The 23,519-nt window shown below is 43.3% G+C and overlaps 1 protein-coding gene across 2 annotated transcripts in view; it reads left to right on the top strand.

Moving 5' to 3' along the window:
* The window catches only part of MAP3K15 (mitogen-activated protein kinase kinase kinase 15), a 191,669-nt gene that overhangs the window by 117,022 nt on the left and 51,128 nt on the right, over nucleotides 1-23,519 (top strand). For both annotated transcript variants that reach the window (XM_069944508.1, XM_069944509.1), the window contains 5 exons: nucleotides 2,645-2,751; nucleotides 12,711-12,881; nucleotides 17,791-17,903; nucleotides 18,767-18,926; nucleotides 20,105-20,255. In XM_069944508.1, coding sequence (XP_069800609.1) covers nucleotides 2,645-2,751; nucleotides 12,711-12,881; nucleotides 17,791-17,903; nucleotides 18,767-18,926; nucleotides 20,105-20,255 — 702 coding nt within the window. The remainder of the gene's footprint in view (nucleotides 1-2,644; nucleotides 2,752-12,710; nucleotides 12,882-17,790; nucleotides 17,904-18,766; nucleotides 18,927-20,104; nucleotides 20,256-23,519) is intronic.

The following is a 23,519-nucleotide window of genomic DNA, read 5'->3' as shown; positions in this document are numbered from 1 at the left end:
CCCTAGGGTGGATCATAAACACAAAAAAGTCGGATTTTATACCATCCCCCCGGAAAGTTTTTCTGGGGATCCTCCTGGATTCCGACCTGCAGATGTCGTTTCTCCCAGAGGAAAAAATAGTAAAGATAATGGAGAAAATCCAGAAATTCAAAACAAAGACACTTCCTTCTGTCAGGGAGGCAATGTCCGTTCTGGGGTCTATGACAGCTTGCATCCCGGCAGTCCCCTGGAGTCAAGCCCACTCCAGATCCCTACAGGCTCAAATACTAAAAATCTGGGACAAAAAACCTACGGGCCTCGAAAGGACCTTCACTCTTACTTCCCAGGTCAGGTCTTCACTGAGCTGGTGGCTTATAAGACGGAACCTGGAAAAGGGAACAGAATGGAACCCCCAAACAAAACAAGTAATGAGGACAGACGCAAGTCAGTCGGGTTGGGGTGCTCAGGTAGGAGCGAAGATCTTTCAGGGTGTATGGGATCCAGAAACCCTGAAACAATCTTCAAATGTGAAGGAACTAAAAGCAGTCCAGACATCCTTGATATCTGCTCTAGATATCCTAAAAGGGACTCATGTGCATATCCTGTCAGACAATATGACAACGGTTGCCCACCTTCGACATCAAGGCAGCGCAAAAAACAACAGGCTATGGAAAATCTCTCAGCAAATATTCTCCTGGGCAGAGATTCATCTGTTATCCCTTTCAGCTACACACCTGAGAGGAATAGACAACATACAGGCAGATTTTCTCAGCAGGAACACAATTCACCCGGGCGAATGGTGCCTAAACAACCAACTCTTCCTGCAACTGGTGGAACGCTGGGGCAAACCGCAGATAGATCTGTTTGCCACCAGGCAAAATCGAAAAGCAGAAAAGTTTTTCTCTCTGAATCCTGCAGATCACCCTACCGGAATAGACGCACTAACACAGAGATGGTGCTTCAAGATGGCTTACGGGTTTCCACCAATCCCGCTAATTCCCAGGGTGCTCCAGAAGATACGGGAAGGGAGCCTAAAAATAATACTGGTCGTCCCGTATTGGCCGAGGAGAGGTTGGTTTGGCCTTCTAAAGTCTCTGGCCTTGGAGGAACCGATCCTTCTCCCTCAGTCTCCAGACTTGCTGTTCCAGGGCCCAATACTACACCCGGAACCTCAAAAATTCCATCTATCTGCCTGGATCCTGAAGAATCAATGTTAAGGAGCAGAGGATTATCAGAGACCGTAATCTCTACTCTGATGAAAAGCAGGAAAAGGGTAACAGCAGCTATCTACCTTAAGGTATGGAAGGTCTTTTCCTCCTGGTGTGGAACCCCTCCTCCTTTTCCAGCAGAGCCCAATATTTCTCAAATACTGGACTTTTTGCAATCAGGACTATCAAAGGGCCTCAAACCCGCTACACTAAAGGTACAGGTCTCGGCGCTCTCAGCGATCTATGATATAGATTTGGCGAATCACCGCTGGATAAAAAGATTTATTCGCGCTGCCTCGAGAATAAATCCAACAGTACAAAACATACATCCACCTTGGGATCTAAACGTTGTATTGGAAGGACTTACAGGAGCCCCATTTGAACCCCTAGATGAGACAAACCTGAAGCTCCTCTCCTACAAAACCGTCTTCCTCGTAGCTATCTGTTCAGCTAGAAGAATAGGCGAGATACAGGCTTTGACTACACGACAACCGTATTGTACGATCTCAGAGGATCGTATAGTTCTGAAGACTGATCCCTCATTTCTACCTAAAGTGGTTTCCAACTTCCACAAGTCCCAGGACGTCATACTCCCCTCTTTTTGTCCAAACCCCAAAAATCACTTAGAGAGGAAATTTCAGACCTTAGATGTCAGAAGAATAGTCCTGAAATATATCGAGACAACCGCCCCATGGCGGATAGACGAAAATCTCTTTCTACAATTTCAGGGGAGAAATAAGGGGAAGAAGTCATCCAAAAGTACCATTGCAAGATGGATAAGGAATGCCATTATACAGGCATACCAAGCGCAGAATCTTCCATCTCCTATTAATATCCGAGCCCATTCTACAAGATCAATATCAACCACCTGGGCTGAAAGAGCATCTGTTTCTATAGAACAGATTTGCAGAGCAGCGACATGGTCGTCTCCTCACACATTTTTGAAACACTACCGGCTACAACTACAAAGTAACGAAGACCTGTCCTTCGGACGCAGGGTTCTTCAGGCTGTAGTCCCTCCCTAAAGGTAATTGCTGGTATTACTCCTATGGTGCCGTCGTGAAGGTGAGGAGAGAAAATAGGATTAGTCCTTACCGGTAAGCCGGTTTCTTCGAACCTTCACGACGGCACCAGTTACCCTCCCTAGTATTATATATATAATGTATGATACTCACGTGGTGCTAAAGTTCTGTTATAAAGACACTGGTGCTGGAGGGAAGGGGAGGGGCTTTTAACCTCTCGTGCTTTTTCCTGTCCCTAGGGTACAACCCATCCTCCTATGGTGCCGTCGTGAAGGTTCGAAGAAACCGGCTTACCGGTAAGGACTAATCCTATTTTTTTTATCATACCACCCAATGGATTACCGTCAGGAGTATCACTATACAATATTCCTGCTTCCTAAGTGTTTCTGCGTGTGGTCTGTGTACACTGGGCCTTGACATTTGTTTCATTTTTAGGATTATGATGCCATGGTTAAATTGGTGGAAACTTTAGAAATGCTGCCAACTTGTGACTTAGCGGATCAACACAATATAAAATTTCATTATGCCTTCGCACTCAATCGGTAAGAATCCCTTATTGAGGTTCTCTTTCATAATGCATGCATAAATACTGGGGTAGGTTTATTGGACCTTGACCTTCCCCTTCACTGCAGTATTGTACAAATTTAGCTCTACTCAAATTCATGTCTCAACCTTTTCCCCCCCATGTTCTTGCCATGTAATAAGGGTGCAGTGCCTTGTGAGCAGCAGCGGATAACAATAGGTCCGTTTCAGGCAGTAGCCCGGGGCCCTTAGCTCCAAACAGACTTATACTTTTAGTGGTGTATTATCTCCAGGCTACAGTTTTGCCATACTTTGCATAAAAATTGCTTCTTTTTACCGCAATTTTGCACAAATCAGGACAAAACTGCAGCCAGGTGACAATGCAGTAACATAAAAGAACATAATGAAGGACCTTTACCATGTGACAATGATGTCACCACAGGTCCTTTACAGGCTGCATTATGGAAGAAAAAGACTAAGGGCCCTATTCCACTGGACAATTATCGTTCAGATTATCGTTAAATCGTTCGAATCTAAACGATAATCGTTCGGTTGAAATGCAGTTAACGATTAACGACCGAACGAGAAATCGTTGATCGCTTTATAAGACCTGGACCTATTTTTATCTTTGCTCGTTCGCAAAACTATCGCAAATCGTTCGCATTGAATAAGACGTCGTTCGGTCGTTTGCTGTAGATACGAACGCAATAGCGAAGAAAAAAACGATCGCAAATACGATCATAAGTAACGATTATCGTTCCATGGAAATGAGTGAACGTTTTCAGGTCTTTCGCAATAGCGGTCGTTTGAGATCATTAATTGTTAACGATTATGCGAACGATAATCGCCCGGTCTTTCGCAATAGCGGTCGTTTAAGATTGTTAATCGTTAACGATTATGTGAACGATAATCGCCCGGTGAAATAGGGCCCTAAAGCTAGTGCCGCCATAGTTACAGGGGGTTGGGGGGGGGCAAGCTTGGTGAACAGCCTGGGGCATATGGTAAAGTTAATCCGCCCCTGCCTGTGAGCTACATGTGGTATGCTCCGATCAACCTCATGTTCTTGCCATGTAATAAGGGTGCAGTGCTCTGTGAGCTACATGTGGTATGCTCCAATGGACCTCATTGGACCTCATGTTCTTGCCATGTAATAAGGGTGCAGTGCTCTGTGAGCTACATGTGGTATGCTCCAATAGACCTCATGTAGAGCAGGAAATTTCAATAACATGTCAGCGTGATAGGTGTGATATGGTAAAGCTCTTACAAATCTATAAAAAGCATCAGGCAGCTGCTTGTGTACAGGAAAACAAAGGTATCATCCCAACACCTGCCTGACCGCCTCAAGACGTATTATCTACAGCAGATCAAAGGGAAATTCAATACTGCCCATTATTAGAGCACACATGATGTTTTCTAGTAAAACACTATAGAGCGGTTATATATGAAGAAAAAAAATTGCTATTTTTGGGAGTCGAAGAGAACCCAGAAAAGATTCAGCCATTACTTTTGATTGATCATTGTTAAACCCCCTATAAAGTACCATGATGATCGTAAAGACATTGGGGGAGATTTATTAAACATGGTGTAAAGTAAAACTGGCTCAGTTGCCCCTAGCAACCAATCAGATTCCACCTTTCATTCCTTACAGACTCTTTGGAAAATGAAAGGTGGAATCTGATTGGTTACTAGGGGCAATTGAGCCAGTTTTACTTTTCACTATGTTTGATAAATCTTCCCCATTTATTCCCAGTTGGGTTACGTAATGTATTATTTTCAGCTTTCATGTACACATATTTATTGAAGAGGTCTACGTCTGCTCTGGAGCAGGCCTAGTTCTTTGAGCCTGTTGTGTGCCAGCTGTCGTATTTACTGAGAGGCATGCACCTCCTTAGTAATTCGGGCGTTGGGCATGGGGGTGGGGATTTATGTAAGACCAGTATACAGGTACGCCGGTCTTGATAAGTTCCACCTCAAAGTTTATACACTACACAGTCAGAGGACACAAACATATGAAGTCTGAGATTTCACATTGGCTTTAGTTCTTAATTTATAAGTAGAAGAATGTATAATCCATAGGCTTATTTTTATTGGGCTAATGTATAATGATAAGAGGGTCTTTAGACGGTTTCACATTGTGTCCTTGCTATGGCAGTAAGCCACCCATAAGTGCGTTCTATCCCTATACCACCGCCTCCAGCACAGTAAACCAGCCTGGAGCGATAAGTCCTCCAAGACTATTAAAAACTCTTTTGCATAGACAGAATTTTCTTTAGCCTAATTCATGACCCGGTACTAATAATTAAACCAAAGAACTCTACTTAGAGAAATAAACATTGTGCCCTAAGCCAAGCCATTAATCCTGTTAATAAATAAAATATGGGAACATTCTGTTGCCACCGGTCTTACGTTAGTGTCTCCTGCTGCCAGAACAAGGTAGAAAGACAAGACTGTTAGTACTACTGTTTATAGAAGGTATTTGCCTAAAAAGTAGACTGAAGTCAGTAAAATATAATAAGTATTGTATTGTATAATATGGTGACTTTGTTTACATTTACGTTGCAAAACGCAATGAACAGTATGTTACAAAACCTTAACCATTGGATTCTTATCATTCGAGGTGCACACTCGGGGAGGATCGGTGCACTGGAGGTGGTAGTTCGGTCCCCAGTGAATCAAAATACCTAATTAGCATTAAGATTAAATTCTAATAGTAGCGAAATGGTGCAGAGGAGGAAGGTAAGAAACTTACTTTCATCCTCAGCGCCCCATGCACTATGGGAACATATCAACAGGTTAGATGCTGATTAAAGTTTCCCTTTAATTATTTATGTGTTAAGTTATGCTATTCTTGCACTCAAATACTGGAGCCCTGACACACTAGGGCAAAATTAGTTGTCTAAAATCTCAAAATGGGTCATTACTTTTCTATGTGCAAAACCCATGATGGTAGTGTGAATAGAGCCCTAATGGAATAGCTCCCAACAAAGGATCTCATGATTGATTTGTCTTTATTTTTTGAGGATTTAAAGGAAGATTTGAGAAAGTCTCTATACATAGGGAATGGTAAGTTTCCTGGTAAGGGCCCTATTACACGGATCGATAATTGGCCAAATCGACCCAATCTGGCTAATTATCGTTCCATGTAATGAAAACAACGATCAGCCAATGGCAACTATCATCGGCTAATCGTTGATATAGGTTTGGCCCTATAATTGTTGGGCACCGACTACGCATAGCTACGCGTAATAGCGATGCGCGGCCGGCGGATGACAATATGCAAAGTGCATACATTACCTATCCATGGTCCAAGTCTCCTCCTGCGCTCTGCTTCTCCCCAGGTCCTGTTCGCTGCAACTTCAGAGTGGCCTGTCTTAGCTGACATGAAATCAATTTCTCGCCACTCACCAATATGCTGAATTCGTATTTATTGCATCTTCAAAAATGAAATCAAATAAGTACAGGATGCGTTTCAGCGTATTTCCTTTATCAACTGTCAGATGATAAAGGCAATACGCCGAAAAGCGTCCTGTACTTATTTGATTTAATCTTTGAAGATGCAATAAATACGAATTCAGCATATTCGTGAGTGCAGAGAAATTGATTTCATGCGATATATGGGACTGGCTCCTATCTACGTGCACCACCGGCAAGATATCTAGTGTGCCGAACTGAACTTTGTGTTACTCGATTGTCTTAGCTGACAGGCTGCTCAATAAATCACTGGCCAGGGCTGCCGTGGCCAGTGATTGGCTGAACGGCCTGTCAGCTAAGATAGGCCGCTCTGAAGCTGCAACGCGCGGGACCCGGGGGAAGCGGACCGCAAGAGGAGCCCTGGACCATGGATAGGTATGCAGTTTAAGCAAGGGCTGCTAGGACATCGGTAACAATGTCCATGCAGCCCTTGTTAAACGATTATCGGGCCGTGTAAGAGGCCAAGTAAAAGAGCGCCGATCTGCTAGATTTACAGTTATTATTGGGCCCCCATCGGCCCATGTAATAGTACCCTAAGCCTTTAAAGTTTCCTGGATTGAACATAGATCCTGTAGAGTGGCCATCCCAGATCTCGTTCCACTCACATGGAACCTGTGTTTGCACAACATCTTTTTTAGGTAAAAAAATTTGAAGTTTTTTGATAATGGTGTCTGTTATTAATCATCATCATCATCATCATCATCATCATCATCATCATCACCTGCCATTGATAAAAAACAGTTTTGTTTTTTTTTCCCACTAAAAAAAGTTGTGGGAACATATCCTCATACTGCCTGAACGAAGAGTCATCAGGATGGTCCCAGCAGCTTCACCTCACACCACCAGTCCCCATACTGTATGGACAGAAGCCACCAGGGACCAACCTGATGGTTCTTGGTTTGAGCAGCATAAACAGATTCCCTTTACAATGGTTGCCCCAGTAGGAAAAGGCTCTCCATATGCTTTAATAGGAAAGTATTAGGTAGACATCAGCATAACTCAGTGGTTCCAGACGTAATGTGGACCAGACCTCTCTAGAACTAAGTATTTCAGTGAAAATACAGATCCATCTATGTACAGTGTATACACAACAGTGCATGGTATACAGTGTAAATGAGTCAAGGTTTATATAACATTTAAAGGACTGTATGCTGGATATAATATATGCACTGTTCTGTCAGACCTGAAGGGGTTTATTATAAGCAGGAGTCTAGCTCTGCAATAAACTAGACCGTAAGACGCTGGGATGTAGGCAGTCTGGGACATGTTACTTGGGTTAATCTTAGTAGCTTTTCCAGCTCGGACTGGTCCACTGGTTCTGACACTACATGTAGACAGAATAGTATACTGTATCATGTCATGTACATTATAATTGTGCTAGCCTTTTACATACATGCAGATAAACTAATATTGATAATATTAAAGGGTTGTGTCATCGCAGCCATTTCCTTTAATATAAGACCTGCAGTAAGTAATAACTTCAATATGTGGCTGCTAGGCAAGGCAGGGAGGTTGTGCATGATGCTGCTAACATGTCCTAATCAACCCGAATCTATCCTAATTGGATATACGTACAATTGCAAGGAAGAAGAGACAAAGTGTGGAGATCTGTGGTTGCCGCACAGCTGGACGATATCTCTAAGGAATTGGTATAAGAAGCGTCAGATTGAAAATTCATTTGGGTTAATTCGAGTTGCGTGTTAAAAGCATGGACAGGGCTCTTCTCTAGTCTCTCATCCTGTAACATAAGATAACTAAAACCTTAAAAATAAGTGTAGAATCGCTAAAAGTTTGGTGCTGAGCAGGTGCTTGTTAGGCATCGTAACCCCAGACAGGCATCGTATCCTGCTGACAGAGATGATACTGACAGCAGACAGCCGCTAATAAAGGGAAAGCGTCATTACAAAATCACCTTCTGGTTAATGTATGGGGAATATTTATCGATCTATCTTATAATAAGATTCTGTTTGTTTCCCATAGCAGCCGGTCAGAGTAATATCCTCAATCCTCCTTGTGTAATAGGTGAGACAGGCCGCTCTGAAGCTGCAGCGCGTGGGACCCGGGAAGAAGAAAACCCCAAGAGTAGCCCTGGAGCATGGACAGGTCATGTGTACAGTTTAAGCCAGGGTTACGAGGACATCGCTAACAATGTCCGTGCAGCCCTTGTTAAACGATTATCGGGCAGTGTAATAGGCCCAGTAAAGGAGTGCCAATCTAGCAGATTGGCGCTTGATTACAGCTATGATTGGGCCCCAGTCGGCCTGACAATAGGTTATGGTCACAGCTCCCCCCTTCTCGCACCCTGACCTCTTCACAGGTCATACAACGCTCTCATGTTACCTCAACAAATCACCCACCATCAATCAGGACCTTCAAAAGCAATGTGAAAACCCATCTCTTAAGAAAAGCACCATGCTTCTATATAACCTGCTGTGTCCCTCGCCTATTGTCCCTCATCTTACCTAAATAGTTTAATTTGCAAATGCTTCCCATTTGGGAACAATACATGACTAGTCCTCCTATTGATAATAACTAGCACCACAAGAAAAATAAGAAGGGGAAGGGGGTCTTCATTTTTTGCTTGCAGTTCAACAGTTTACACCTAGGTAGAGATGAGCACATCTTGAGCGTGTGCAAGGCCGATCGTTTGGCATTTGAATATGGGTGACTGAAGAAGCTTGATGCAGCCCTAGGGAGTTCAGGAAAACATGGATACACACACAGGACATAGGCTGTATCCATGTTTTCCCAGACTCCTTAGGGCTACATCATACTTCCTCATCCAACAATTGTGCTTATCTCTACTCCTCGACTTTGGTAAGCAACTATTCCACCTCCCAGGCCCACTGGAAAGAAGCTGTGGGTACCAATGGGGGATGGCGGAACATACAATACTTGCCAACCAACTTATAATACTTGCATGTAGTATGTCTGACTGTGACATTACCTGACCTTTGCTTTCTCTGACTTCTCTGCTCCTTCCCCTGTGTTTGGGTGGCATTGCCCCTTATATGTATATGATTCCACCTCTGGTGTCTGGTTTACCTGTTTACTGTCAGAAACCGGACGGCAGGGACAAGACAAGACAGTGAGCCCTGACACTGAACCCACCAACTGTCCTTACCTACTTGCCTCAAACTGCCCTAGCAGCCGCGGACATCCACTAGAATAGGTGCACACAGAACAAGACATACAAACAAGCACAATAAACGTAATTGGACCATCCCCCTGAACTCCAAGCACAGACACCTGAGAACAAACACATCCACTGGCAGGAAAACCTGTCAGTCACAGCAGAACCAAAACAAAGATTAACCATGACATGGCCAGACAGAACTCAGCAGGTGAAGTCAGGTGTGTCCACCAAACCAAGTGAGCAGATAAACCAGACATTCAGACCTTGCAAAACAAAACACAGGAACAGAATAAGAGAAATTCACAGCACGAGCCGAGGGGCGCATAATGCTCTGCAAAGATACCATCCTGACATTTAGTTTATTTATCAATCATAAAACTATACCGAGTCATAAACCCTCAATAACTAAAATACTATGAATATGAGCGTTTACTATATTCTGCTGCTCAGGCTTTTCCATTCATGATTCCCGTTGTCTGTCAGATAATTTACAATTGCTTTGACTCGAGGCAGCTAGGATTGCGTAAGTCACTTGACATAATGCCATCCTCCTGAGTTGTCGGCATGTGTAATAGGAGCCTTACTGGAAGCAGCTGGCTATAACTAGCAGTGCTTACAGAACAAACAATCACATTTCTTATACTGTACATTAGCCTATTCCTGGATACCAGGGGGATCAAAAAATCATAATCCGTACTGAAAACTGATCAGTAAACTTTCCAAATCCTGTGGTGATTACCAGCACGCCTTCAAGTGGCTTTTAAGCTTAGGAGATGTGTTTGCTTTTCACGTACAAACACTTTTTCTTCTATTCCGTGTACAGTGACCTTTTCATAGGTCTGGCCAGAGGAAGTTTTAATTAATGCAAACTGCGAGGCAAATACTTGCTTTATCTGGTTGTAAATGCAGACACGGGGTTATGGTTTACAACCCACCAGATAATGATGCCGAGTCTATTCTTCTCTATGATGTTTCCAAGTTTAAAACTAGGAAGCGCAGTGCATTAGGTGCACATATATTGTATATTTCCCAGCTTGGAAAGCTTTTTATCCTTTACATCCTTTTATGTGAATCACTTATTTGCTCTTTATAACAAAGCTTTTATTTATAATAAAAGCAGAATGTCTTTGTGGCATGTAGTTAAGTCAAGTCAGCCATATGGCCATCTTTCAGATGTATTTTACAAGAAACACCTTTCAGGACTTTTTTTCTCACTAAAATAAAATCTTTGTTTTGGAAACAATTTGACTATATTCACCATATTAAGAAGACCTAACTTTGTGGCCGTGGCCTCATCTGTTAACCTCCAGTAGGGTATGGCCACACTGAGGAATCCAGGGGGATCACCCACTGCGGATTCCTCAGCTTGCCCCCTCTCGCGACCGCGTGCATCTCCGCTGGTCCCATACGCTCCATTCTATGGTTTGGCAGATTCCACCTTCCACCCGAAGAATGAACCCGCTCATTCTTCGGGTGGACAGCGGAAACTGCCAAACCATAGAATGAAGCCCATGGGACCAGCGGAGATGCGAGTGACCGCGAGAGGGGCGAGCTGCGGAATCCACAGTGGGTGATCCGCCTGGATTCCGTAGTGTGGACATACCATAAGAGCAGTGGTGATCTTCTTGTCACTCTAAAGACTGCAACAATGTCCATAAGAGGGTGGTCTAGATCAGTGTTTCTCAATTCCAGTCCTCAGGCCTCACCAATAGGTCATGTTTTGAGGATTTCCCATACAAAGGACACCTGTGATAATACCTGATGCACTGAGTATAATTATATCAACTGTGCAATACTAAGGAAATCCTCAAAACATGACCTGTTGGTGAGGCCTGAGGACTGGAATTGAGAGGCACTGGTCTAGATTGTGGTTACTACAGGTGAGACCCTGAGACTGTACCTTGTTGAGAAGTGTTAACTGCCCAGTTGACAGTGTAGTTCCCAGTTAGCAAACTGGGTTGCAAAACAAACGTCACAATTCCCAAATGGAAAGGGGATGCCTGAATAGCCTCCAGCTATTTAAGACCTTTTGGTTTATGAAACTTAAGTGCTTTCATTGCAGAGATCACACAATACCATAACTTGACTTTCATACTGATATTTATCGTTCCCTATTACAGCTTCAGTGCCGCTCAGCCTGTCACTGGCTGGGACCGCTGCGGGCAGTAATTTGCGGCATGTCAGCTGAGACAGACTGCTCTAAAGCTGCAGCGCACGGGACCGCGGGAAGAAGTAGACCGCAAGAGGAGCCCTGGAGCATAGACATGTGTTGTATACAGTTTAGGTATGCCTTCACACCTACCAGATCCGCAGCAGATTTCACGCTGCGGATTCACAGCGAAATCGGCTGTGGATCCAGTGCCATTCATCCCTATGATAGCACATAGCGGATAGCGGATCCGGTAGGTGTGAAGGCACCCTAAAGGCCCTATTCCACGGAACGATTATCGTCCGTCTTCGGACGATAATCGTCCTATGGAAAAGAAGGCAACGATCAGCCGACATCGTTCATGTCTGCTGATCGTTGCAGTCGTTTGTGTTTCAAACATGTTGAAAAACAAACGACTGGGATAGCAGCTTCTATTCCATGGGGCGCCGGCAGCAGACCGCCACTATCCCCTATGGGCTGCCCGGACGATCTAACGATCACCCGGGCAGCCGCTGCAGCTCCCCGCGGCCCCTCCCGCACCCGTTTGCTGCAGCCGTGTGTATTGGCGGTGGCAGCGAGTGGGAAAAGAGGAGCGCTCATTTGCTCCTCACAGTTGGCCCATGGTATAGGGGCTTTAGTGCAGTATCGCAATTTCCTGATACCAAAATGATACTTTGGCAAAAATTTCATTTATTTTAGTGGGGTGCACAGATAACCTGGTTTGGGCATAGAGTGCAAAGGGAATCCACTAACAGTAAGCCAGGAATGCATAAAGCATTCTTGGCTCACTGTTTTGTATGTATTTTTTATTCACCATTTTCCAGAAATCTGTGCACTGTCTGACAGTGAAAACATCTATTGCCTACATCTAAAAGCTAAAAGGGTGTCCTGATCATGTCCAACTTAGAATGGTGCAGAGCTCATCTCAAGAGAGAGCTCGGATCTATCTAGACATGTATGTCAGTTGTAAAGAATCAAGGTGGATGTAACCATTCAATCCATCCATCCATCCATCCACCAGTAGCAAGAACACATAGTGAATGAAGGCAAATAGTGAATGATCAAAGGACAAAGTCAGTATTACATTTCCAGTGTTTGTTTTTTTTCCCATTATGCACTGTGACTTGTGTAACTACTCATTACTTTTGGGGGGTTGTGAAAGTCATTATGTAGCCCCAGCGATAAATGAATTTACTATATCATAACACGTCTTCACATTATAGAAGGAATAATGCCGGCGACCGAGAGAAAGCCTTACATGTGATGCTTCAAGTGCTGCAGGCCTGCGATCACCCAGCGCCCGATATGTTCTGCTTGTGTGGACGCATATATAAAGACATGTTTCTGGATTCTGACTGTAAGGACACTAAGAGCAGGGACAGTGCTATTGAATGGTAAGATGGATATATAGGAATGTATTTTATATAACAGTAAATAAAACATATCCAGAACCACAGGACTAAATGGGTTAGTTATAGTCCTAAATACATATAAATGTTTTCATGTCTAAGGGCTAAGGGTAGGTTCACACTATGGAACCCAAGTGGAGAATTTCCAACGTATTCCGTAGCTTGTACCCGCTCACGGCCGCACGTCTCTTCGCCCGTGCCATAGACACTGTTCTATGTACGGGCGGATTCCGCATTCTACCGAAAGAATTGATACGTTAATTCTTTCAGCGGATAGCGGAATCGGGCCGCCCATAGAATGGTGTCTATGGAGCCGGCGGAAAGGCGCGCGGCTGTGAACGGGTACAAGCTACGGAATCCGGCGGGAATTCTCTGCTCGGGTTCCATAGTGTGAACCTACCCTTAATGATAAAGATAAGAAATTGTTTAAAGAGTCACTGGCATGCATGCATATATATATATATATATATATATATATATATATATATATGCAAAGAAGTTTGAAGACAGCGTCCTTGCAATATCCAAAAGTTTATTTAGCCAAATGCATACACAGAATACACAACGTTTCGGCTCTATGACATACTGAGCCTTTCTCAAGTATAACATTACCCTATGTTAACCGGAGTTTTATACAAAAAGTGACCAATCACCATTGACGCATAATTAAAACCTCGACCTATCAAAAGGCCTCCTGGGCAGGCACAACGTTCACAGACCATGATGTTATCATTATATCCATAATAAACATTATTCAATTCACAATAACTTAGTCTCAAGTTCATCACTTATCATGTCATCTCCTGGTATCACACGATCCTCACCACCGACTTCAGGAACTCCATCATTCAGTCGACCACGCCGCACTTCCATCACCGCTTGTAAACATTGGGAGTACGGTTGCGCACACCGACGATCTCCATTGGTGTTGATGTTTCCATAGTAACAGATGCTTCATCTCCTATTGGTTCACTATGTATGATGCAGAGTTCATTCCACTTGTATATGTTTTCACCGCCTTCCGAGCTTGTTATTGACAGGTGCGATCAGTCCTGCTGCTGTCAAGCAATTACCGTGCCGGATCCCCAGCTATTCCGGTCTGTTCACACCCAAGTTCATTTAGCTCGCGGTTTTCCATACCCTTCTTTAGATGTTGCACAAGGGAATTTATCCATGCCACATTTATAATGATGGAATAATCCCGCTGCCATTTTCCTCTATATCCATTTAGAGTTCAAGACATATCACCGGATAAACTTCAAACAGTAGTCTGTACGGTGCGCTAATTTATCCCTCATTCCCAAGACTGATTTGGATAATATAATAGAGGAAAATGGCAGCGGGATTATTCCATCATTATAAATGTGGCATGGATAAATTCCCTTGTGCAACATCTAAAGAAGGGTATGGAAAACCGCGAGCTAAATGAACTTGGGTGTGAACAGACCGGAATAGCTGGGGATCCGGCATGGTAATTGCTTGACAGCAGCAGGACTGATCGCACCTGTCAATAACAAGCTCGGAAGGCGGTGAAAACATATACAAGTGGAATGAACTCTGCATCATACATAGTGAACCAATAGGAGATGAAGCATCTGTTACTATGGAAACATCAACACCAATGGAGATCGTCGGTGTGCGCAACCGTACTCCCAATGTTTACAAACAATCCTCCAAAGAAAAAAAGAGACCCTTTGTGTACTAGTATAAACCAAAATAAACTAGATTCTTATGTAATAATCCATACCTTTATTATCTATAATCATATATAACAATGAAATCGCAGTAAAAATCAGAGAACCACACATGGAAGACAACAACCCAGGAAGAGCAGCTAAGGGTAACCTCATGATGCAGGCTGCATGATGCTGTAAAGTAGTGGATAAAGACTAACCTTCGCACAAGTCACCATGAAAAAATGAATAAATATCTAATCTTTCTAATAGATGAAATCATAAATGCAATGTATATACAGCTGTCTCTAATAAAGTGACTGGTGCTATGTAAATAAATAAAGCAAAGTGCAGAGCATACCCATCACAACGTATTACTGCTCGTCCTGGATGCCGCCAAACCCCGACGTACGTTTCGTCTCCTTCATCAGGGGGTGACGTCATTACAGCAGGACGCATCTTATATACTAGATCACCATCAACATGTGACAGAACAAGCACCTGTGGTTAATAATCGGCGTCATGCCGCGTGCGGTCCGGGATCGTCCCTCCGGATGTGACGTCACCAGATGCGCGCGCCGGGGGGAAGGCCGGCCACGGCAAACAACGTCACCGTGGCCCGCCCTCCCCACGACAGCGCCTCCAGTAGAGACGCCCACCCCGAGGGAACAGTCCTTTTCAACACGCCGCATGCGCACTACCACTGGTATGATCAATGAGACTGGACAAAGAACAGATAATACTGAGATGGGTATAACGCAACAATAGCGCAGATAGAGGGATCAATCCAAATCGGAATCTCCTAAAAAGCTTTAACATGATAATCAATAGTATAAATATCTAAGATATAACGTGAATACAGTGAGATAATTATTATATATGCAATGTTATATATAAAGTGCATGTGTTATACAATATATTAATGAAAAAGTGCTAAAGTGCTATATATATAACACATGCACTTTATATATAACATTGCATATATAATAATTATCTCACTGTATTCACGTTATATCTTAGATATTTATACTATTGATTATCATGTTAAAGCTTTTTAGGAGATTCCGATTTGGATTGATCCCTCTATCTGCGCTATTGTTGCGTTATACCCATCTCACTATTATCTGTTCTTTGTCCAGTCTCATTGATCATACCAGTGGTAGTGCGCATGCGGCGTGTTGAAAAGGACTGTTCCCTCGGGGTGGGCGTCTCTACTGGAGGCGCTGTCGTGGGGAGGGCGGGCCACGGTGACGTTGTTTGCCGTGGCCGGCCTTCCCCCCGGCGCGCGCATCTGGTGACGTCACATCCGGAGGGACGATCCCGGACCGCACGCGGCATGACGCCGATTATTAACCACAGGTGCTTGTTCTGTCACATGTTGATGGTGATCTAGTATATAAGATGCGTCCTGCTGTAATGACGTCACCCCCTGATGAAGGAGACGAAACGTACGTCGGGGTTTGGCGGCATCCAGGACGAGCAGTAATACGTTGTGATGGGTATGCTCTGCACTTTGCTTTATTTATTTACATAGCACCAGTCACTTTATTAGAGACAGCTGTATATACATTGCATTTATGATTTCATCTATTAGAAAGATTAGATATTTATTCATTTTTTCATGGTGACTTGTGCGAAGGTTAGTCTTTATCCACTACTTTACAGCATCATGCAGCCTGCATCATGAGGTTACCCTTAGCTGCTCTTCCTGGGTTGTTGTCTTCCATGTGTGGTTCTCTGATTTTTACTGCGATTTCATTGTTATATATGATTATAGATAATAAAGGTATGGATTATTACATAAGAATCTAGTTTATTTTGGTTTATACTAGTACACAAAGGGTCTCTTTTTTTCTTTGGAGGATTGTTTATATGTTGTTGAGACTGTGTTGGTTACAGGTATTTCAGTAGCTCTATTGAGAGCATACTATTTATATAGAAAGTGTGTCTTCATTTTGGATATATCCCAATGTTTACAAGCGGTGATGGAAGTGCGGCGTGGTCGACTGAATGATGGAGTTCCTGAAGTCGGTGGTGAGGATCGTGTGATACCAGGAGATGACATGATAAGTGATGAACTTGAGACTAAGTTATTGTGAATTGAATAATGTTTATTATGGATATAATGATAACATCATGGTCTGTGAACGTTGTGCCCGCCCAGGAGGCCTTTTGATAGGTCGAGGTTTTAATTATGCGTCAATGGTGATTGGTCACTTTTTGTATAAAACTCCGGTTAACATAGGGTAATGTTATACTTGAGAAAGGCTCAGTATGTCATAGAGCCGAAACGTTGTGTATTCTGTGTATGCATTTGGCTAAATAAACTTTTGGATATTGCAAGGACGCTGTCTTCAAACTTCTTTGCTTGGATAAAGAGCTGGGGATTAGCCAACCCGGTGGAGGACTGTGCGCCCACCAGGAGATACCGCTGTTTTCAATTGGGTTGGATTTATATAATATAATTTTTTTTTTTTTTTGCAGAAATCAATAGTTCAGGCGATTTTGAGAAACTTTGTAATTGGGTTTATTAGGCAAATATGCCATTATCTGCATTTAAAAAGACTTTTTCCAGGTCCCCCCCTCCTCTTTTCCATTCACTGCAAAATATCAGGAAATTGTGACTTGTTGCATCAGACACAACCCTATAGAGAGGGGAGGAGGGAGGGGGGAGGGGGGACATGAGTGGCAGTAAGAGCGGAGAACAAAGGATTACAGGCACAGAGCTGGGTGACAGCTGTAATCAGAGCTCAGAGAGGTCAGTGCTTACTGTCAGAGGAGAAAGTGGGTCATGTAGTTGTAAATTAACTCTTTGCTGTCCTGTTTTGGTGTCTCACTTCCCTCTCTCCATAGGAGAACAATGAAGACAGGGGGGAGAGCTTCAAACTGCTTTTTCATGATAAAAATTCATTTTTCGGCTAATAAAGTTTCTTAAAATCGCCTGTACTATTGATTTCTGCAAAAAAAATTTTTATGACAGTGACACTTTAAATTACAAGTCACAGCACAAGAGCTAAAAGTCTCGTTCTGCTTTAAATCTATCTTATATGAGACATAACAATAACTTCCAGGCAGTAAGCTTCATAAGCAGTAGGGGACTTGAGGATTATGGGTAGGTCCTCATATACAGCATTGTATTTTTGTATGTGCAGTATATACTTTTTTGCAGTTAGTAACAATGTTAAGATAAAACTACTGAATAAGAACATTATTTCTATTAGGTATCGGAAAGGTTTTGATCTTCAGCCATCATTGTATTCGGGAATTAATCTCGCTGTTTTACTTATTGTTGCTGGGCAGCAGTTTGAGACCTCCATAGAACTTCGGAAAATAGGTAAATATTAATCATTTTTTGTTGCTGAAGGACGAGGTACATATACAGTAGTGCACTGTTTGTAGAAGGTTGTGCTCCCCAATCAATGGTCTTAGGTTTCCAGGTACAGCACATACTGCAGAGACTATTGTGCACCAACGTAATGCTGTTGTTTCAAAGACTCATTCATGTGGAGTAAATGCATCATAGTCATCTATTTCTTCTTCATTGATTTTGTCTTACCTCTTACCATTCTTCACAAGATATCTCATGTCTCAAGAGTTTTGATGAATAAATTCCATGAATTGTAGTTAATTATCCTATATCAATTTTTCCCTACTATGTTAATAGCTGTATCTTTGATCTATCCAACTCTGTGATTATATACAATATCCTCATGCTAGGTTTGTGATCTGGATATAGCACTGGGTGATGGTATATCTTGTGTGTATCAAGGGTGCAGTTGCATCAAGAAAAAAAAGCACAATGAGACTAAAAGCAGATTGTCAAAGTGTATGTGGATAGTTTTAGGCTATGTGCCCACTAGGTTAAAATTACGTCCGTTTTTCTTGGCTGTCTTTTCGCGGGTAAAGTAATGGCCATTATTTTAGGGCCTTAGGGATCAATTACACACAGAGATTTATCTGGCAGGTCATTGAAGCCAAAGCTAGGACTAGCAGAGAACAGGTCATAAAGGAAAGACTGAGATTTCTCCTCTTTTCAAATCCATTCCTGGCTTTGGTCTCAGATTATCTGACAGATTTTTGTGTGTGTAATAGGGCCTATAGTATAAATTATCTTTGCCAATGTCACTCAGGTTAACAGTCTGCCCAGAGACTGCTAAAGTGTTTATTACTATTAATCGGTGAGACTCTTCTTTTAAGGTGTTCGTCTGAACAGTCTGCTGGGAAGGAAAGGAAGCTTGGAAAAAATGAACAATTACTGGGATGTGGGTCAGTTTTTCATTGTCAGCATGCTGGCCAGTGACATTGGAAAAGCCGTACAGGCTGCCGAGCGCCTTTTCAAGCTAAAGCCTCCAGTATGGTAAGAAATCAGTGTGTGGTGGGCACCAGTTTTGCAATGGCTGTAACAACACAACTGTTTTTTGAGAAACAGTCAGCAGAAAAAGACCACTGGGTCCATCTAGTCTACCCTTTTAGTATTTCCCTTCTTATTATCTTAGGATACATATGTGTTTATCCCAGGCAGGTTTACATTCAGTTACTGTGGATTTACCAACCACATCTGCTGAAAGTTTGTTCCAAGCATCTACTACTTTTTCTGTAAATTAATATTTATTGGTGTTGTTTTTGACCTTTCCCACAACTAACCACAAAGTGTCTTTTTGTTCTTGTTGTTAAATAAAAATGCTTCTTGAACCCCTTTTGAAGCTTATTTAGTTATAATTAAAGGTTATGATCATGCCCCCCTTACCCTTCTTTCCTCCAGACTATACAGATTTTTATCCTTAAGTCTTTCCCAGTTTTCAGACCATCCACCATTGTTGTAGCCAGTATTTGGACCCATTTTATGAAGTCTCCCTACTGGTTATACCTCTTTTTCTCGTTCGGTTGTTAATCGTTAACCGCTATTCAACCGAACAATTATCGCTTAGATTCGAATTTCGATTTAACGCTAATCTGAACTATAATCATCCCGTGGAATAGGATCCTAAGTCACTGGGACCCCATATAACCCTGTATAATAGTTATAACAGTGTGATCTCTTTTCCTATTTGCAGAAAATAACATTGGATTTTCGCACAGTAAAGCCTTTTCTTTTGAAAGAGTTTTTGCCCCCTTTGCAGGGATCAGTCTTTTTTTTTATTCTTTATTTTTTTTTTTGGGGGGGGGGGGGGGGGGTGGGAGGCATAACGCAGGACCAGCTGCAGGAATTTCGCCTAAGTTCCAATGTACCATAGGAATGGCCTAGATTTATCAACCTGTCTTACACAAGGCAACCAATCATAGCTTAGCTGTATTTTATCAGAGCTTTTTAAGACATAAAAGCTGAGCTGTGTTGTACTATCTTTTCATGCCTACATTATACTCCACATGATGAAATATTCCACAAAACTGTAACATTTCTGGAATTTTGTATGACATTATAAGCATGAGGAGGTACCACATGAGCCAGTAGATTTACTATGGGTTGTGAAGATCTCAATGAAGGCATTTAACTTGGACTATACTGGAGTAAATATAATTTACTTTACACCCTAGGTATCTGAGATCAGTCGTGCAGAATTTGCTTCTCATTCAGAGATTCAAGAAACTCAACCCAGAGCACTCTCCCAGACAAGAAAGGCTGAATTTCTGGATGGATATCATTGTGGAGGCCACAAAAGAATCCACAAACGGATTGAGATTTCCAGTATGTAATGGTTATCATAGTTTAGTGTCTTATTGAGTCTCTTTTTGTTATTTGTCCTTTGAATCCTTCTCCAGTCTTTTGTAAACTTGCATCATCTTACGGTCAGCTATATTTCCTAACTTGTCAAGTTATCACGCCAGCTTCTTTTTGTGGTTTGTGAAAACTGACAGAGGCTGACCATGGTATACCTCTCTGCCCTAACCAATGCAGCTGAAACAGCAATATTAGAAGTTTCTTCACATTATTTCAAAAGAAAGATGGAAACGTTTATCAGAAAACACAGAGAGAGGAACTTTCACAACTTCATGTCAGTGTAAAAGATTGAATATTATTGAAGATTGGATATATATGAATATTATTACTGAATAAAGTAGACCTTATTCAGAAGTAGAGATACCATTTAGAATTGCAAATGAAGGTTGAGGCTTCTGGATACAGAACTTTATATTGCAAACCAAGTCAGCTGATGGAACTACATTGGTGGGAAAGAAAATGTCAGATGTTGAGTTTCAAGTTTTCCTGTCGATACAGACCTTATTCCAGAAAGCTCTGAAAAAGTCAGGCATATTCTTTTCCATGGTTGGTTTACGTTGATTTTGTTTTTGGAGTTATGTAGTTTAAAAGAGTACCTGTTATTTAAAAAGTACAGTGGTGCCTTGGATTACGAGCATAATTCATTCCGGAACTGTGCTTGTAATCCAAATCCACTCTTAAACCAAAGCAAATGTTCCCATAAGAAATCATAGAAATGCAGACAATTGGTTCCACACCCCAAAAATAATGATTTATTATTCTGAATAACATGTAAAACAAATGAAACAAACATTCAGAAACAGCAGAATATGTGATGATATAAGCTCCTGTACAGTAATGGAGAGGATGGGAAACACAAGGGCGGACAGAGACTGCAGGGAGCATGAAGGAATGGGCAGGACAGGTGTGGGCACAGTATAGCAGCACTCTTTCCGGGGAGAAAGAGGTTATAGCTATGGAGAGATTACCTCCACAGTCCTGTGGAGTCTGAGTCGGAACTAGTTTTGGCTAGAGTCGGAAAAAATGTACAGACTCCGACTCCAGCTTTAAAAATAATCTTAGAACAATTTAGAATTGAGTTTTGGTATGAATTTTATAAGTTTTGCTCATCAATATATATTATGAGCAACATTCTAATAGGACACTGACCCTATTAGATAAGGTTGGTCGGGGAAAAGTTGTTGGTCATTATTTTGCAGTTTGTTTCTGAGCTGGAAGAGTCCATTGTGTGGGGGGAGATCTGTGCTGGTCTCTTCCTGGATGCTGGATGAGCAGCAGTGATATATGAAGATATCCTGTGTAATATAGAGGAGGAGAAGACAGTAGTGTAGCAGTAACCTCTGTCCTCAATGTGTTTTTTTTTCTTCAGTGTTCTATGGCTGCAGCTGTGTGTGTGTGTGTATGTATGCTATGGCTGTGTAACGATGGGAGTTGTGGATCCTCTGTACCGTCACCAGCGATGGCATAAACCGCACCAGGGAGCGGAGTCTAAGGGGCCGCTGGTTTTCACCAGAGCCCGCCACAAGGCGGGATGGGCTTGCTGCGGCAGGCGACCCCCAGGTCTCTACCCCTGGCTTGGTTTGCTAGTGACGGCGGGCAAGGTGTAGCAGGAGCAGTAGGCAGGTGACCGTGCAGATGGTGGTCTTAGGCGTAACCGCAGGTGGCAGAGGCAATGGACAGGAACAACGGTCAAGGGCAGCAGACAGGAACAACGGACACAGGCAGTGGACAGGAACAACGGACACGGGCAATGGACAGGTACAACAGGGAGCTGGCCAAAAACAGTAAGGGAAGCATGTAGAGGCTCCAAAACTAGGGACAGGGCATGCTGGGATTTATAGGGAGTGATTGTGTGCATACAACAATTAAGAGCGTACTGGCCCTTTAAATCTATGACAGCCGGTGCGCGCGCCCTAGGAGGCGGGGACGTGCGCGCCGGCCGAGACAGACGAGACAGGAGCGGGGCGAGGTGAGACGCCCCCGGGGGCCGAACTAGCAGCAGCGCCGGGTCCCTCCAGCGGGACACGGGCGGCTGCATAGGACAGAGAGGGGGTGCGGCGGCGGCCCGGAGCACGGGACAGGCTGCAGCCGGCTGTGTGTGTATGCTATGGCTGCAGCAGGCTGTGTGCGCTATGGCTGCAACAGGCTGTGTGTGTACTATGTCTGCAGCAGGCTGTGTGTGTGTGCTATGGCTGCAGTAGGGTGTGTGTGTGTGCGCTATGGCTGCAGCAGGCTGTGTGTGTGTGCTATGGCTGCAGCAGGCTGTGTGTGTGTGCGCTATGGCTGCAACAGGCTGTGTATGTGCTATGGCTGCAGCAGGCTGTGTATGTGTGTGTATGTACTATGGCTGCAGCAAGCTGTGTATGTGTGTGCGTACTATGGCTGCATCAGCCTGTGCATGTGTGTGTATGTACTATGGCTGCAGCAGGCTTTGTATGTGTGTGTATGTGCTATGGCTGCAGCAGGCTGTGTATGTGTGTGTATGTGCTATGGCTGCAGCAGGCTGTGTATGTGTGTGTATGTGCTATGGCTGCAGAAGGCTGTGTGTGTGCTAAGGCTGCATCAGGCTCTGTGTGTATGTGCTATGGCTGCAGCAGGCTGTGTGTGTGTGTGTGTGTGTGTGTGTGTGCTATGGCGTGCTCCCACACCCACAGTGACCCCTCTATATCACTATAGCTGACCTCTATATCACAGGGATCTGGCATTGTTAGCAGTGTTTCTGTGTGTATGGTGACTATATTTAGTTAGAAACATAGAAGATTGTCAGCAGGAAAAGACCACCTGCTCCATCTAGTATAGTTGTGAGTAGTTCAGGACATGGAGGCTGGAGACTGGCTGCATCCACTGAACACACAGGAGAAGGTGCTTTATATCTTTCCTTATTCCCTCAGAAGTCGCCCCAGGATCATGTAGGGAGAAGCTGCTGAGCTAATGTGATAAATAACTCCCCTGGTATATGACTGGCCATTTATGAAGGAGCAGGAGTGCGAGTTGGTCCTGATAATATTCAGGAGTCGGAGTTGTGGCTTACCGACTACACAGCCCTGGATGTAAGCCCCAGCCTGAAGAAGATTTGCCATGATTTGGAAGGTGTGGGACACTTTCTGGGTCAGGGTACAGTGATGTTGACTATGCTGTGCAGACAATATCCCTCTCCCGTTCCACCTACCACCCAGTACAGGGAGCTCTTAAACCAAAGCAATGCTCTTAAACCAAGTCTTAATTTTGAAA

This window comes from Dendropsophus ebraccatus, chromosome 11 (assembly GCF_027789765.1).
Source record: "Dendropsophus ebraccatus isolate aDenEbr1 chromosome 11, aDenEbr1.pat, whole genome shotgun sequence".
Classification (NCBI taxonomy): domain Eukaryota; kingdom Metazoa; phylum Chordata; class Amphibia; order Anura; family Hylidae; genus Dendropsophus; species Dendropsophus ebraccatus.
Note: the sequence above shows the minus strand (reverse complement) of the source record. Positions and strands in the feature narration are given on the sequence as shown.